The sequence below is a fragment of the Lepidochelys olivacea genome (genome assembly GCF_965140295.1).
Source record: "Lepidochelys olivacea isolate rLepOli2 genome assembly, chromosome: 9".
NCBI lineage: Eukaryota > Metazoa > Chordata > Testudines > Cheloniidae > Lepidochelys > Lepidochelys olivacea.
This window is the reverse complement of record NC_140419.1, coordinates 9,053,077-9,070,808: the sequence shown is the minus strand read 5'-3', so window position 1 is coordinate 9,070,808 and position 17,732 is coordinate 9,053,077. Positions and strand designations below refer to the sequence as shown.

The following is a 17,732-nucleotide window of genomic DNA, read 5'->3' as shown; positions in this document are numbered from 1 at the left end:
CTCTCGGTGTGAAGATTCCCTTGAAGACTCTGTTGCAGACTACCCTGAATTAGTAGGGAAATGTTTTGCTCTCTCTGCTTCTTTTACTGCTGCCCTCTTATCTGCCCCAACTCCTCTGCTTCCCCATTCTAATGTTCCATGCCTATGTGGAATGAATTTGGTACTTCTCTGTCTAGTTCCAATTAGATGAAGGTGCATGTCACACAGCCACCACCATAATTATCCCTGGCTGAAACCAGTAACAATGGATTGCCATGCTCCAGTGCCCGTCAGATTTGAGGGCTCTTTCAGTGCCAACACAGACCGCTGTCCATCCTCAGTAGCCCCTTTGTGGATTGATTACAGCCCTTTTCAAGCCACAACCTAGTGATCTGAAGTGCCTGCAGACCAGTTAAGTCTCCTTGTTTTTTCTTCCTCTCCAAAGGAACAGAGTCTTTGGATGAAAATCTTGGTTGGGAGTTTTGCCATTGATTTCATCCTTTCTCGTTTCCCAGGATGGTCAGTCACCACTTGTTCCCCCCTAAATATCAACAGTCCAGAACAAATTATAGTTACGCTAAAAATATTGTTATGATTAAAGTAATATAAGGTAAAAATCTAAGCAAAACATTTACACTTCATCTCATCTAGGCGCAAACTAGAGTGGTAAGTGGTAGGGCTGGGTTACTAAGTGTAAAGGATGACAGCCCTGACCTTTATATGTTAGAAGAAGTCCATAGACTTTTTTATGTGGCATTCAGAGCTTGAAGCTGCAGGAAGTACAGTGTTGGTACATTCACCCTGGGGGTAGGTGATACCCAGAGCAGAGTATGTGAAAGGAGCAGCTGTTAGGAGATCGCACAAGGCAGTATGAGGAGCATCAGTGGACCATGACAAAGAATTTCTACCTCATTATGCCCTGCAAAATGACTGGTTTCTATTCACCACACGCTGATCAAGGTCCCCACCTTTGCTGCTGGATGCTGTACATTCATTACAGAGTTGGCAGGAGGGATTGGCCTATTCCTGTACACGCCGCAAAAGAAGAAATCCTTTGGCTGACCATCTGTCAGAGTGCAGATCTTGTATGCCGTGTGGATGCTGGATGTGTATTGTAGATGTGCCCTTTGCTGCACCATCTTTCTTCATGAGAGATTACTGGGAAAGCAGATTTTATACAGCTATTCCTGCAACTCCGTTAATCATGCCCTTTGAACGTTATCACTGCTGGGTTAGCAACAATATCACTCCTGTACTCTGCATTATAAAAGGAAAAAGTGCAGCTCAGCAATCTCCTTGTTCTCTGTATATTTTCCACCTCCTTTTAAGGGTTTAAATGAATGGAATGCTGATGAACAGCAACCTGGTGACGACGTTCACGCTGATATTTAATACCTCAGACACACACTCGACTTTATGTACCCTGAGCATCTTGCCCATTGTAGGCCTTGCAGAATGGGGTGTTCTGGATAAGCCAAGTGGAAAGATCTCGGAGGAAAGCCCAACACCAATAAACTGGCGTCCTCTGTCATTTCACAGGATAGATAGAGGCATGGGCCGTAGTAGTGCACCTTTCCTCACCCTGTTTTTCCAGGCTGCCACTGGGACAGAGGGTGACAACCTGTAGGGATGACAAGGTAGCTCAGTCTCCATGTGCCTGTCCATCCATAGCCCAGTCCTGTTCCTATTGAAGGCAACAGCAAAAAGCTATTATTGGCTTCAGTGGGAACAGGGTTGAGCCCTTAGTCTTTAGCTTTGCTACTATGCCAGCAAATGCATGGGATGTGTCCACCTGTCCAGTAGAAATTAGGCTGACACCCCCTCCCCCAACTCATTTCACGTAGCCATCAGACAGCAACAGCCTCAGTCACTGCCAATCTGGTGTGAAGTTGCACTCCATATGTTTTATGGAAATATGCTAATGAGGGTGAAAATAATGTAACTGGAATATGCTTCATGCAAAAAGTCTCTTGTAAGGTATCATTACAAAGTTTATAAGCTACTGAGTGTGTTCCTTCTATTTGTATAAATGAATCAGTCTTGTATCTAAAACTAGAAATATGAAGTATAACTCTGAAGTCCTATTGTAATGATGCAAAGTGTGGGCCATTAATGGTGGTTTAGAATCTGGATGGCTCCCATTGACCAGAACAATTGACGGTAGATGGCTCTGTTTACCTGCAAGACTGCACTGCATATGTGCGGGCCAGTCCTGGAAGAATGGAGGGGGACTCACAGAACATGTGAACGTGTCACATGATACTGGAATCCATCTTTAACCTGGTGCTTTTCCATTTAGAAGGAAGGGTGGGAACCCAGAGAGAGACAAAGGATTCCCGCCTTGTGCCAAAGCTATAAAAGGGGGTGGAAAAGAACAAAGGCAGCCAGTCATGAGAAATCCCCTAGTTACCACCTTAGCTGGAACTAACAAGAACTGTACCAGGGGAAAGGATTGGGCCCAGACTAGGAAGGAGTTTAGTCTGTGAAAGAAGCTTACTGGAACATCTCTAAGGGTGAGATTTACCTGTATTCAGCTTCTTAATGTATTAGGCTTAGACTTGCGTGTTTTGTTTTATTTTTGCTTGGTGACTTACTTTGTTCTGTCTGTTACTACTTAAAACCACTTAAATCCTACTTTTTATACTTAATAAAATCACTTTTGTTTATTAATTAACCCAGAGTAAGTGATTAATACTTGGGGGAGCAAACAGCTGTGTATATCTCTCTATCAGTGTTATGAGGGCGGACAATTTATGAGTTTACCCAGTATAAGCTTTATACAGAGTAAAATAGATTTATTTGGGGGTTTGATCCCATTGGGTGCTGGAGACAGGAATACTTGCTGAGCTGTTTTCAGTTAAGTCTGCAGCTTTGGGGGCATGGTTCACACCCTGGGTCTGTGTTGCAGCCAGTTAGCGTGTCTGGCTCAACAAGAAGGGTTCTGGAGTTCCAAGTTGGCAAAGAAAACAGGCTCAGAGGTAGTTTTGGGACATCAGGTGAGAGTCCCAAGGGGGTCTCTGTGGCCGAACCCATCACACCTGGGCCAAACTGAAACCAGTGACCTGGATTAAAAGACTCTATGTCTCATTACCAGCCAGTCCCCAATCATACAATCTACACTAGGATGTTTTTTCAGTTTGTTCTAATGTTAAGGTCTTTATCCAGCCATTGTGCTGCGACTGTTCAGACTCTGTGGTATCTTTGAGCGCAAGTTTAATTTTTTTTACCTTATTCTACATCCTGTAGTTTATGATGACCAAATCATAGGTTTCTTTAGACTCTACACATTGATTCGAGTGTGTATATATATATGTATATATATATATATATATCAATACATTTTAGAAGAAACCTTTCCATGATGATGTTCCTGGAGATTATTTTTTATATTTACTAATATTTATGTAAGGTTGGAAGTCTGATATTATTGTGTTTTATTCATACTACTTTGACTATTAATATAGCTATAATGCCTGACCCTGTAAACACAAACACATGTGCATAGTTCCACTGAATTCAGTGGGACTACTGGCACGAGTGAAGTCTAGTCATGTGAATAAAAATTTCCACCACCACTTTCCAGGACTATGGGGTCAGTCCTACAAAATGCTGATTTGCCTGCTGGGAGGTGCTGAGCACCTTCATCTCTCACTGAAGTTGATGGGCATTAACATAAATCAGTATTTCTAGGAGGTGCTCAGCACCTTCCAGGATCAGACCCTTACATCTCCTGTTACAATTTTACAGCAGACTGTTACTATAAATATGTGATATCTCCATATTTTTGCATTCAGATTTGAGGTCTGACCCACTCAGTCGCACTGCGGAGGTATCTAATGAATTGCCAGCATCCCATAAAGTACGCCGCTTAAGACTAGAAGCAGCAGCCCCTTATTATTATGATTGTCAGTTGCAAGTGGAAGTGCAGTGGAAGAAAGGAAAAGGTAGTGTAACACAGGAATGAAATAGCGTACAATCCATGTATTATGAAATTGTAACGCCGTGAGGAGTAAGTGGACTCATCTGAAGGTTGAAAATGAGGATACCTTGATGTTTAAAAGAGAAGGTCATTCGGCTTCTGGCAGCAGGGACAGAGCTTGTAATGTTTGATGTAAGAACTGCATTCTTGGCTAAGGGAGTAATAGGTTGTACCATTGCGATCTTATCTCGTGAAATAAGTCTGATCAGTAAGTGGGCCCTGATTAATCAAAGCACTTAAACACATGCTTAAGTCCATCACTACTCAGCAAAGTACTTCAGCATGGACTTAACTTTAAGCCCATGCTGAAGTCCCTTTAACTTCAGTGCTTGCTTAAGTGCATTGTTAAGTCAAGGCCGTAGACATCAGCTTAAAATGTATTTGTTGCTTTTGAAATCGTTTGGGTCTGTAATGAAAGTTTCCTGTGTTGTGCTATGGAATAATATTTTTGTTTGACCAGCTAATGGTTAAGGGCTCCTTGACCTGCTAGTGCAGAGGGGGAGCTGGTCGGGTCCAGCAGAAGAGCACTTTCAGCTGAGTCCTCCATTGTGGACCCAAGATCCACAGAATCTGGTTCATGACTCCTTATAGGTCCTCAGGCTCTGCATTATTGGCAGCCCACACCCTCTGCCTTCCCGTTAGGATGACCAGATGTCCCAATTTTATAGGGACACTCCCAATATTTGGGGCTTTGTCTTAGATAGGCACCTATTGCCCCCCACCCTCGTCGTGATTTTTCACACTTGCTATCTGATTATTCTACTTCCCGCCCTCCAGCTGGCCTCTCCACCAGAGGGACTGGCGTGGGGGCTGGGGAGTAGGATGTGTTTATCTTGAGTTCTTTGCAAAATCAAATTCAGAGGGCCAAATTCTGCTCCTTGTTACACCAAATAAATCCAGAGTAGCTCCATTAACTTCAGTAGAGCTGTGTAGGGTTTAACCCATTGTAAATAAGAACAGTAAAGTGGGAAGAATATTGGAATTTCCATCCCATAGGAAATTCTGCTATTTCAAAATTGGTTGTCATCCCAAATTGGGACAAAAATTTGGCATATTAGATTTTTTTGAAGGACAGAAAATTCCAAAAGAATTTGATTTGGAAATGTCGAAAGGCTACATTTCAGCTCAGCGTAGCATTGAACTGTGACTGCCTGAGCTGCCACAGTGCCTCGTGGGAGTTGTAATTCTGGTGTTTCAAGCCACAGTTCTCCATGAACTGGGCTCTCAGGCTGGACTATATCTTTAATAGTGCTCCTTGGTGATGGAATTCCCATAATGCACTGTGGTAGTTCAGCTAGAGAGGAGACTGGTGCATCATGGGAGAGGAGAAGGAAGGCATGAGACAACTGAATTACAACTCCCATGAGGCCCCACAGTGGCTCGGGCAGATGCAGATTAATGTTGAACTGGCCAGAAATGAAATGTTTCAATTTGACAAACCAAAATCTTTCAGTTTGGCTTTTCCTGACCCAGAATTAAATATTTTGTTGCAATTTTCCCAATGGAAAAACCAAAAAACGTTGGCAATGCTAAAATTTTTCACTGGAAAATTTCAGTTATCAAAACGACATTTTCCGTCTAAAAAAACAGTTTGACAGAAAATTCCCAACCAACTTTAGAGAATGAGGTTTTCCCCTAAAGGTAAAATCCGGCTGCATTGAAGTCAAGGGGACTGTTTTCAGAGTAACAGCCGTGTTAGTCTATATTCGCAAAAAGAAAAGGAGTACTTGTGGCACCTTAGAGACTAACCAATTTATTTGAGCATAAGCTTTCGTGAGTTACAGCTCACTTCATCAGATGCATACTGTGGAAAATACAGAAGATGTTTTTATACACACAAACCATGAAAAAATGGGTGTTTATCACTATAAAAGGTTTTCTCTCCCCCCACTCTACTCTCCTGCTGGTAATAGCTTATCTAAAGTGATCACTCTCCTTACAATGTGTATGATAATCAAGGTGGGCCACTGATTTTAGTCGGACCAGGATTTCATCCATGGAGTCCTTTCTTTTGCAGCAAGAGGGAATTAGGTGGGCCTATATCTGGAGGTACCAGTGCATCCTTAAAGCCAATGGCCCGTTTAAAAAAGGGGCAGTTATGTATCCCATCACTTCACCAGAGGTGCGGTTCCACCAAGAGTAACATGTTTTTGGTTTTTATTCCAGAGAGCCACAAAGAGTCGAGCACATACTTGTTAAAGTGGAAACCAATAGTATGTGTTGCCAACTGTACAGCAGCAGAAGAAAAGGCAGCCGTTCAGGTAAGTCCTGGACTCCACTGTGCTGTGTTTAAAAGCATCACTGTGAACTGTTTATGTGAAGGGGAATCAGTGCTGAATGCTGTAGGTGCCAGGTGCAGTCCTTACTTCTATTTTAGGAGCTGTGCTGTATATCATAGCATCTCTGTTCATTTGGTCTCAGTGCACAGCATGATTCACCTGCTGGAGAGGCTTCCTGTCAGTACAGAAGCAGCAGATTTTATTAACCGCCAGAGAGTCCAATTTGGGAGCAGACATTCAATCCCAGGCTGCGGGCAGATTATTAACAATCTCCTATGAGCAGGGAGCAATTCCTTGTGTTGCTAGGTCAGGGACTGACCCTGAGCTAGCAATTTTACCCGGGACAAAGTGATATGAGAGAGAAGAATAGCCAGAGAGAGAAGAGAAATAACAAGAGTAGGGGTAGAGGGAAATAACATTTCTTTTCGGTGAAAGCTTTTTCCCCCTAAGACATCTTGATATACAGAGCTTCGGAATACGTGTTGCTAAGTTTTTTCAGAATTTTTTTATTAACAAAATTAAATAAAAATACAGATGGGTCTGGACCAGAATCCTGGATCTAAACTAGGGCTGTCAAGAGATTAAAGAAATTAATTGCAATTAATCACACTGTTAAACAATAATAGAATGCGATTTATTTAAATATTTGTGGATGTTTTCTACATTTTCAAATATATTTATTTCAATTACCACATAGAATACAAAGTGTACAGTTCTCACTTTATATTATTATTTTTATTACAAATATTTGCACAGTAAAAAACAAAAGAAATTGTATTTTTCAATTCACCTATTACCAATAATGTAGTGCAATCTCTTTATCATGAAAGTTGAAATTACAAATGTAGAATTCTGTACAAAAAATAACTGCACTCAAAAGTAAAAAAATGTAAAACTTTAGAGCCTACAAGCCCACTCAGTCCTACCTCTTGTTCAGCCAATTACTAAGAGAAACAAGTTTGTTTACATTTGCAGGAGATAATGCTGCCTGCTTCTTCTTTACAATGTCACCTGAAAGTGACAACAAGTGTTTGCATGGCACTGATGTAGCCAGCGTTGCAAGATATTTACATGCCAGATGTGCTAAAGATTCATATGTCCCTTCATGCTTTGGCCACCATTCCAGAGGACATGCTTCCATGCTGATGACAGGTTTTGCTCAATAACAATCCAAAGCAATGCGGACTGATGCATGTTGATTTTCATCATCTGAGTCAGATGCCACCAGCAGAAGGTTGATTTTCTTTTTTGGAGGTTCAGTTCTGTAGTTTACGCACTGGAGTTTTGCTCTTTTAAGACTTCTGAAAGCATGCTCCACACCTCATCCCTCTCAGATTTTGGAAGGCACTTCAGATTCTTAAACCTTGGTTCGAGTGCTGTAGCTATTTTTAGAAATCTCACATTGGTACCTTCTTTGCGTTTTGTAAAAGCTGCTGTGAAAGTGTTCTTAAAACGAACAACATGTGCTGGGTCATCTTCCGAGACTGCTATAACATGAAATATATGGCAGAATGCTGGTAAAACAGAGCAGGAGACATACAATTCTTCCCCAAGGAGTTCAGTCACACATTGAATTAACCCCTTTTTCTTTTTTAACGAGCATCATCAGCATGGAAGCATGTCCTCGGGAATGGTGGCCAAAGCATGAAGGGGCATACGAATGTTTAGCATATCTGGCACATAAATACCTTGCAACACCGGCTACAACAGTGCCATACAAAAGCCTGTTCTCACTTTCAGGTGACATTGTAAATAAGAAGCGTGCAGCATTATCGACTGTAAATGTAAACAAACTTGTTTGTCTGAGCGATTGGCTGAACAAGAAGTAGGGCTGAGTGGACTTGTAGGCTCTAAAGTTTTACACTGTTTTGTTTTTGAGTGCAGTTATGTAACCAAAAAAAAAAAATCTGCATTTGTAAGTTACACTTTCATGATAAAAGAGCTTGCACTTCAGTACTTGTATGAGGTGAATTGAAAAATACTATTTCTTTTGTTTATCATTTTTACAGTGCAAATATTTGCAATAAAAATAATAATATAAAGTGAGCACTGTGCACTTTGTATTCTGTGTTGTAACTGAAATGAATATATTTGATAATATATTTGAAAATCCTCAGATGGTATAAATAGGCATAGCTTAAATTAATGAAGCCACTCAGGTTTACACAAAGGATCTGCCCCATAATCTGGACATTGCAAACCTTAATGTGTTGTTGCTACAGGAATCCTCTCCAAAGGGCAAAACTATTCTCCTCTCCACAGAATGCTGCCAATGCAGGTTCCTTGGACTGCATCCTCCTAGGTACTATCTGTGCTGACTTCAGAGTTGTGTTTGAGCATCTTTCTCAATGACTCTGTGTTGTAATATAGAATGGGGAGAGCCAAGCAATACTTTGAAAAATTCTGTGCTGGGCCAGGCTAAAACACTGCTTTAGAGAAAGGGTTTTAACATGCTCTGCTCCATCCATATGCTAGCTGGCCAGACAGTTCTAAACTGGCTGCTCAGGAATCCTGTTTTTAATGTGATTTTTAAACACAGCCGTGAAGCTAGTGTACATGGGGCTTGGCTGCTTTCCAGCCACCCTGACAGTCTGCTGGGAGAGATAATAAAAGCAATTGATAGCAAGCTTGTTAAAAAGGTTCAATAATACATTATAGAAGCTGAAAAGTAATTCTAACAAGCTTTCTTGCCACATTCTTCAACACGGTGCTGGCTGCTCCCCACTGCACTCCAGCCTTCTACAAATTAATGCATGCAACCTTTTCCTCCTAGTTGGCAGCAAGGCAGAGACTGTGATCAGTTATTCCCTTTGGATGGAGCAAAAAGAATTGCTGGAATATTTCTTAGGACATCAGGACATTAATGTCTGAATTTAATGCACAGGGCTTACGGCTTCCCTGGGCAATGGAGATGTGGCTGGTTTTGAAACAGCTTTTAGTTTGACAAAGTCTGTCGCCCCATTGAAAAAAGCTGTGTTGAGTGATGGTTCATGCATATTTTCTTCAATTGTCTATGAATTAGAATGAGGAGACCTATGGATTGTCTCCCATAGGTTTCTATCCTACCTGCTGTAAGCAGTGTCCAGCTATTTCCAGACACACACAAAGGAAAGTAAACTGCATTTGTTACATGTGGGCAGAATGCCTGTGTGTAAATTTCCTCTTGAGCAGCTATTGAAAGAAGAAGCTAGAAGCAGGTGGGACTTGACCCTACAGTTCATGGCAGCAGCTGTCAGGCTCAGTCACATCAGAGAACACTGGAAAGTATAAGAGCAATTTAAAAATATCTCTATAAAATGTTATAGCGTCAAAATGGGCAGGCAAGGGACCAGCCGTGGTTGGAAGTCCAGAATTCTGTCCCAGTGCTGAGGGCTGGATGCTGTTATCTTTTGTTTTTAATAGGGCTGTCGATTAATCGCAGTTAATTCACCTGATTAACTCAAAAAATTAATCGTCATTAAAAAAATTAATCACGATTAGTCACCCTGTTAAACAATGGAAAGCCAATTGAAATGTATTATATATATTTTTGGATCTTTTTCTACATTTTCAAATATATCAATTTCAATTACAACACAGAATACAAAGTGTACAGTGCTCACTTTATATTATTTTTATTACAAATATTTGCACTGTAAAAATGGTAAACAAAAGAAATAGTATTTTTCAATTCACCTCATACAAGTACTGTAGTGCAATCTCTTTGTCATTAAAGTGCAACTTACAAATGTAGTTTTTTTTGTTACATAACTGCACTCAAAAACAAACAAAGTAAAACTTTAGAGCCTACAAGTCCACCCAGTCCTATTTCTTGTTCAGCCAATTGCTCAGACAAACAAGTATTTTTACATTTGCAAGAGATAATGCTGCCCGCTTCTTCTTTACAATGTCACCTGAAAGTGAGAACAGGTGTTCTCATGGCACTGTTATAGCCAGCATCGCAAGATATTTACGTGCCAGATGCACTAAAGATTCATATGCCTCTTCTTGCTTTGGCCATCGTTCCAGAGGACATGCTTCCATGCTGATGACACTTGTTAAAAAATAATGTGTTAATTAAATTTGTGACTGAACTCCTTGTGGGAGAACTGTACATCTTCTGCTCTGTTTTACCCACATTCTGCCATATATTTCATGTTATAGCAGTCTCGGATGATGACCCAGCACATGTTGTTTGTTTTAAGAACACTTTCACTGCAAATTTGACAAAATACAAAGAAGATACCTGTGACGGGTTTGGGCCCTTTGGGGTGTCACCTGATGTGCTGGGGTGCCACTGAGTCAGCCTATTCTGCCCGCCTGGGTCCCCTTTACCTTGGCTTGCTGGGTCAGGCTCACAAGCCTCTTCTAGCCAAGCACAGAGGCAGGGCCACACCCAGCTGCACAGAGAGACAGACATCCACTCTGGAAAGATTCAGCCTTAGGGGCTTGCCCCAGCACTCTGGTGCCCACTCCCTTTAAGGGATACAAACCCAAAGGTTTTATGAAATTTTCCCCCTCCCTCAATGTGGAGGGAGATATGCACAACTTTTCCCCCTCTCCCCGTTAGAAATGACATAAACTGGCTTATATTATAAACAAGGAATAAGTTTATTAACTACAAAAGGTGAATTTTAAGTGAATATAAGAGATAGAACAAAGCAGATTCCTGACCAAATAAAGCAAAATGCGCAAGCTAAGCTCAATATACTTAAGAAACAGGTTACAAAATGTAATTTCTTACCCTAAATATTATTGTAGGCAGGTTCCAAAGTTTCCGTAGTTCAGAGTTCCAGTTATATTTCTTTTCAGACTGGACCCCTTTTTCAGTCTGGACTCCCCCCACCCCGCCTTCCCTTCAGGTGGCTTTAGCAGTCTTTCTTCTTGGGCAGACAGGCCATGGAGAGGAGGAGTCCCGTTTGCCTTCCCCCCACCGTTAAATAGGATTTACATAAGGCAGGAATCCTTTGTTTCCCAAACTTGACCCCACTTCCTTTCCTGTGGAAGGTTACAAGAAGTCCCAGGTAATGTTTAGTAATAGGTGACAAGCATAGGTGAGCATACGGGGTGTGTTGGGTGTGCCTAGGCACACCCTAATGCAGGGGTGGGCAAGCTTGTCCTGCCCAGCCCGCCTGAGCTCCCGGCCAGGGAGGCTTTCCCCGGCCCCACCCCTGCCTGCCCCCGGCTCCTCAGCGTGCCGTGTCCAGGAGCGGCCCTGAACAGCGCTGTGGCAGCATGGCTCCGGCGGGACCTGAGCTCCTGCCGCTTGGAGCCGCGTGGTAAGGGGGCAGGGCTGCAAGCTCCGGCAGGCCGAGCAGCAGGAGCTCAGGTCCCGCCGGAGCCATGCCGCTGCAGCGCTGTTCACGGCCGCTCCTGGACGCGGCGCGCTGAGGCTCTGGGGGAAGGGGGGGAAGCGGCTTGGTAAGAGGGCCGGGGGGGGTTGGATAAGGGGCAGGGAGTCCCGGGGACAGGGAGTGGGGGGAGGAGGGGTTGGATGGGGCAGAGGTTCTGTGGGGGGCGGTCAGGGGACGGGGGGTTGGATCGTGGGAGTTCCGGGGGTCTGTCAAGAGGTGTGGGTGCGTGGGTGGATAGGGGTTGGGGCAGTCAGGGACAGGGAGCAGGGAGGGTTGGGTAGGGGGTGGGGTCCCGGGGTGGTGGTTGGCGGGGGTCTCGGGGGGGGCGGCAGTCAGGGGACAAAGAGCAGGATAGGTTGGGGATTCTGAGGGGAGCAGTCGGGGGGCAGGAAGTGGGTGGGGGGTGGGGCCAGGCTGTTTGGGGAGGCACAGCCTTCCCTACCCTGCCCTTCATACAATTTTGGAACCCTGGTGTGGCCCTTGGGCCAAAAAGTTTGCCCACGCCTGCCCTAATGTCTCAAAAAAAAAGTGCCTTTGCGTTTTAATTTAATTGCATGATACGCTCTATATAGAAAGCCCGCGTTCGCTTGCAGCTTGCGACCCCACGACTGCGGCGCCGCGTTGCCATTGGTCCCCCTGCCCCCTCCGAATACTATTCTAGAAAATTCTTTGACCTACATAAGCAGCTGCGTGAGGTGTGCCCAGCGCAGTGTCTACAGGTTTGTAATCTTTGTCCCATGTACTCTACTGAAATAGCATAACAAGCCCGTGGCTTTACGTTTTAATTCAATCGTATGATACCCCCTTTTAATTTTAAAATATGGATCAGTTCGTTGTTAAGATAAGAAAAGGAGCAGACAAGCTGTTCATGTGAAAGAGTCTTTTCGAAGCTAGCACACGTAAAAAACAAACTAAGAAGTACAATGTCCCAACAGCGCCTCGACTCACTCATGATTTTGTATATTGAACAAGAATTGGCTTCGTCAGTTAATTACAATGATGTGATTGAGGAATTTAAGTCCATAACACCTGGTGAGCGACGTCTCATTCTCTAGGACAGGAAGATGAAGAAACCTCAATCTGTTTTGGTCAATTTGGGTTAGCTCATTATCTGGTTAAAGATAAAGATCTTGAAAATTGACTGTATTTTTGTATACGCCTGGTTATCACTCCAGGAAAAATTTAGTATTTTGTGTCTCCTTGTTTAAGTAAAGTTTAGTTGTTAATTTAAAAAAAATTAAGTTTAGTTAAGTTTTAGTTTCATTAGTTTGTTTGATGAATAAAAATAATGCCCTTTTTGATTGAGTATTCGATAAATGTTCGCCTTAAAATAAATAAATAAATAAATAAATAGAATTCCCGGGGTGCACACCCTAATGAAATGTGCTGCGCACGCCTATGGTGACAAGACCACCTGACCTAGTCACAGCATCCATGAGTCAGTGGCAGAATGGAGCGTCCAAAGGAAGGCCAAGCCTTTTCACCGTCCATTGTCCTCGCTGATGGGCCGTCAGCCCTGTCTGGCTTTTCCATTGTTGTACCTGAAGTGTTAGCAGTGGGCGTCCCCCAAAGTAGCATAGTTGAAATACAGATACATAGTCAATATTCCTAACTTCCGATACAGAAATGATGCAGGCGTACAAATTGGATAATCACAATCAGTAAATTATAACCTTTCCAATGATACCTTACAAGATGCATCTTGCATAAAGTACATTTCAGTTCTGTCATATTCATATCATAAACATATTTTCATAAAGAATATGTAGTGAAACATCACAATACCAAAATGAAATTTCTAAAGATGGCTACAGCACTCGACCCAAGATTTAAGAATCTGAAGTGCCTTCCAAAATCTGAGAGGGACGAGGTGTGGCGCATGCTTTCAGAAGTCTGAAAAGAGCAACACACAGATGTGGAGACTACAGAACCCAAACCACCAAAAAGGAAAAGCAACCTTTGCTGGTCGCATCTGATTCAGATGTTGAAAATGAACATACATCAATCCGCACTGCTTTGGAACTTTATCAAGCAGAACCTGTCATCAGCATGGAAGCATGTCCTCTGGAATGGTGGCTGAAGCTTCAAGGGACATATGAATCTTTAGAGCATCTGGCATGTAAATATCTTGCGAAGCCAGTTACAACAGTGCCATGCAAACGCCTGTTCTCACTTTCAGGTGATATTGTAAACAAGAAGCAGGCAGCATTATCTTCTGCAAATCTGAACGAACTTGTTTGTCTGAGCGATTGGCTGAACAAGAAATAGGACTGATTGGACTTGTAGGCTCTAAAGTTTTACATTGTTTTATTTTTGAATGCAGGGGGTTTTTGTACATAATTCTACATTTGAAAGTTCAACTTTCATGATAAAGAGATTGCACTACAGTAGTTGTATGAGGTGAATTAAAATTTCTTTTGTTTTCTACGGTGCAAATATTTGTAATCAAAAATAAATATGAAGTGAGCACTGTACACTTTGTATTCTGTGTTGTAATTGAAATCAATATATTTGAAAATGTAGAAAACATCCAAAAATATTTAAATAAATGGTATTCTATTGTTTAACAGCGTGATTAATCGTGATTAATTTTTTTAATTGCATGACTGTGATACATTGTTTTAATTGCTTGACAGCCCTAGTTTTTAATATACATTCTATCCATGATTTGACATTTTAGGAGTTTTTTCACATTGGGATGAGGGTGAATGTGTTGCAAATGGTTCAAGAAATCCCATTGCAAGCTGCAAAGTTAGACGCCTGGTCCTGCAAGGTGCTGAGCACCCTCAATGCCTTTTGAGCTCAATGGAAGTTGAGGGCACTCAGCACTTGAAAGGATTTCAGTGAGTCGAGCCAAGTTTTATTTAGGGAACAATCGGGTTCACTTTTCTTATTTATACATTACCTAAAGCTCATTTGTAGATTTATATATCCATGTATTTATCTGATCCTTATCATTGTACTGTCTGAGCATCCTGGAATCATTAATGCTTTTTATCCTCGCCACACCCCTGTAAGGTAGGGAAGGAATATCTCCATGTCACTGAGCACAGAATAGTTTAAGTGACTTGCACAAGATCACACAGGAAATCTGTGGCTAAACCAGGAACTGAACTGGGCTGCCTGAGTCCTAGTCCCGTGCCCTGTCCAGAGGAGGCTTCCTTTTCCTAAAAATAGAATATAATCAGTATTTTAGCAAAAAAAAAATTAAAATAAAAAAGCTTCTATTAATTCATATCACGTGTGTTCTATAGCAATCAGTACTTAAATTCATCCTGAAGTACAGCTGTCTGGATTTGTAATTTCTAGCTACAAGAAGTATGTTTATATAACATTGTTTTTCTCTCTGACTGTCCTGTGTAACATGGACAGCTTTACGACAATACCTGCTCCCCCATTTGTCCTGTTCTTTTAAACCAGGGCACCACCAGCTGCCTAGGAAGCTGATGTTGAAAGCCAAGAAGCTAAGTGCTGCTTTCAGGAGTGTGAATGGTTCCACTGAAGGAGAATTTTATGATCAGGCTTTGCAGAGACGCCGAGCACGGCAGCCAGTGACTGGCTATCAGTTTAGCTGGACAGAAATCTCTAGCATCAGTCAAAAAGCCACTGTCCCTGATGGTTGTGCCTCCCAGAGACTAATATTTCCTCCTGTAAGGGTAATCAGTTTCAGTCCACTAAAGGATGTCATACAGCACATTCTATTAGGGTGCATTAGGAATTTTCTGTAATATGGTATTTATTGCTGGGAGCTGTAAGACCAGTCTCATTGGTGCACCGTCTCTGCAGACGGATCGTCGTCAATACAGTCTGCTCAGACATTCAGCTCAGATCTTTAATTTCCTTCCTTTACCTGTGGACATTTGTCTTTGGCTAGGGGAACTTGCAGAACTTCCTACAGAATAGGGAAGAGATATTTTCTAAATGGCTGTTACTGCAATCACCTTTAAAATGTTTATTGGGCAAACATTTTGCACTTGGCTAGACTGGTGTAAATCTTGTCTTCACAGTAGCTAATCCAGATTTACACCAGTGTAAATGCATTGAAGTGGATCGAAAGTTTCACACTGACTTCAGTAGGCTTTGCATCAGACTCTAAATGGACTTGTGGACTAGGAGAAAAGAACGTTTTTTTTTTAAACATGTTAGCTACCAGATTTTAACTAACACTCGTGTAGACAGGGTTTAATACCTTTAAAACCATGTTAACTGGTCATGAGCGAGACTAGGCTCTGCTTAGAGTCAGCCATGACCAGCTAACATGGTTTTAAAGGTGTTGAATCCTGTTTCTGCTAGGTCATAAGTGATGTTTAAAAAGTGTTTGTAAAACGTGTTTTAAAAGAAGACCTTTTCCCGTAGTCTAGACAAGGCTAATGAGAGCTGAATTTGGTCCACTCTCTACTGATCTGCCCACTTAGCGTTCCCTAGGAAGGATCAGACCCTGTAAATAGGGTGGGACGATTCGGACATACGCTGCCAGTTTGTTACAATTCACAAGTGCCAGAATATAAATCTAACTAAACCAAATAATAAAAACATAGAGGGGTTGGTGAGAGACACTAGGCAGATACTGTTTTAAAGCGCAGTAAAATACTTCTTGAACAGAGGTGAGTCTAGGTGCTCTTATAGAGAGGCAGTGTGGCCTAGCAGACAGGGGACTCAGCTAGGAGATGAGAGTTCAATCCCTTGCCCTGCCACAGAGCTGTTGTGTGACTCTGGGCAAGCCATGTCACTTCTGTTTCTTCTCCCATCCTTCGTCCAGTTAGATTTTAACTTATTCAGGGCAGGATATAGTGTCTGTCACTGCCTGTGTGCACCATCTAACACAATGTGGGCCTGGCCGCAGCCAATGCTTCGAAGTACTATGGCAATGCAAATAATATGGTAGAGGTTTCACTTCAGTGAGATTTTTTTTTTACATATAAGAACAATCATCTGAGTGTATTCTGTAACTCATCTGTTTTTTCCTTTCTAGGAGCAATCATTTGTGATACTCAAAGAGCTTAAACCCTCAACCACTTACCAAACTGACATTCAAGTGCTCTCAGCCACTGGTCATGGGCAGCCATATGGGAAACCTTTCAAACACCAGAGGCTGAAGCTGCAAACTAATAAGGTTACAGCATAGCAGCCGTGTTAGTCTGGATCCGCAAAAAAGAAAAGGAGGACTTGTTGCACCTTAGAGAATAAATTTGTTAGTCCCTAAGGTGCCACAAGTCCTCCTTTTCTTTTTGCTAATAAGGTTAGTTATTCATGTGGGGCCTAACTCTGCAAACACCGATGCACATGAGTAATCCCATGGGATTACTCACATCAGTGGAGTTACCAGCATGAGTTCAGTGTTTGCAAGATGAGGGCTCATAGGCATGCATTCATTCGAAGGGCACTAATCCTACAACTGTTCTTATTTTGGGAGGGTTCTGTGCTCTGACAATGGGATGCTGTTGCTGCTTCTGCTGCTGTTGGCCATGGGGAACCGCAGGGCTGGAAAGAAAGCTCCCGTACACTTCACTTGCTGCTTCCCTCCATCCTGGACAAAGTGCTAATCTGACCTGCATTTAAAAAGCCCCTGGGTGTCAAATGACCTGGCACATCCAAGCTGCGGTTGACAATGAAAACTGATCTCCTGCCGTATCTCTTGAAAAATACATGAATATTGTGGCGGATAATCACTTAGTACCCCATCTACAAAAATGACAGGTCCCAGGTTTACACAGCCTCGAGCTCCTTATCAGAGTGTTCCTTTTTAATCTGTAACCTCACCGAAGGGGATTTCATCTACCTGGAGTTCAAAGTCCTGAAGGAACTGAATCCAGACTATGTTCAATGCAGTGAAGCCTATGCTCATGGTCACATTAAGGCTTCAAGTCTGAACACACAAAGGCTGTCAGGAGCATAGTCAGTGTTCCTTTCCATGACTCGGTGTCTCCTTGTGATATTTGGTGAGTTTCTTGAAGCCCCATTGCCTGGCGGCATATGATTATGCGAGAATCTGGCTTTTTCTTTTTTTTTAAAGTGTGTTACTAGCCATTGTGGATGCAGAAAAAGCTTGAAAACGTGACCTGAGCGCTCCCTAAAGGCTCAGAAGGCAAATACAACTAACCCCAAATGGATTAATTATTTTTTTTAAAATCTCATGATTTTTGGGTCTGACTTATGACTGTT

At 42.4% G+C, this 17,732-nt stretch overlaps 2 protein-coding genes across 2 annotated transcripts in view; both read left to right on the top strand.

Moving 5' to 3' along the window:
• LOC311526489 (uncharacterized protein) overlaps positions 1–16,708 on the top strand; it is a 34,680-nt gene extending 17,972 nt beyond the window's left edge. Inside the window, exons 3-4 of the mRNA XM_084639599.1 lie at positions 6,125–6,219; positions 16,543–16,708. Of these exons, the coding sequence (XP_084495725.1) occupies positions 6,125–6,219; positions 16,543–16,695 (248 nt within the window). The 3' untranslated portion in view covers positions 16,696–16,708. The remainder of the gene's footprint in view (positions 1–6,124; positions 6,220–16,542) is intronic.
• Positions 16,709–17,311: 603 nt separating this feature from the next.
• The window catches only part of SENP5 (SUMO specific peptidase 5), a 30,598-nt gene continuing 30,177 nt past the window's right edge, over positions 17,312–17,732 (top strand). The window contains exon 1 of the mRNA XM_084638143.1: positions 17,312–17,509. The gene's annotated coding sequence lies outside the window, so the exon portion shown is untranslated. The remainder of the gene's footprint in view (positions 17,510–17,732) is intronic.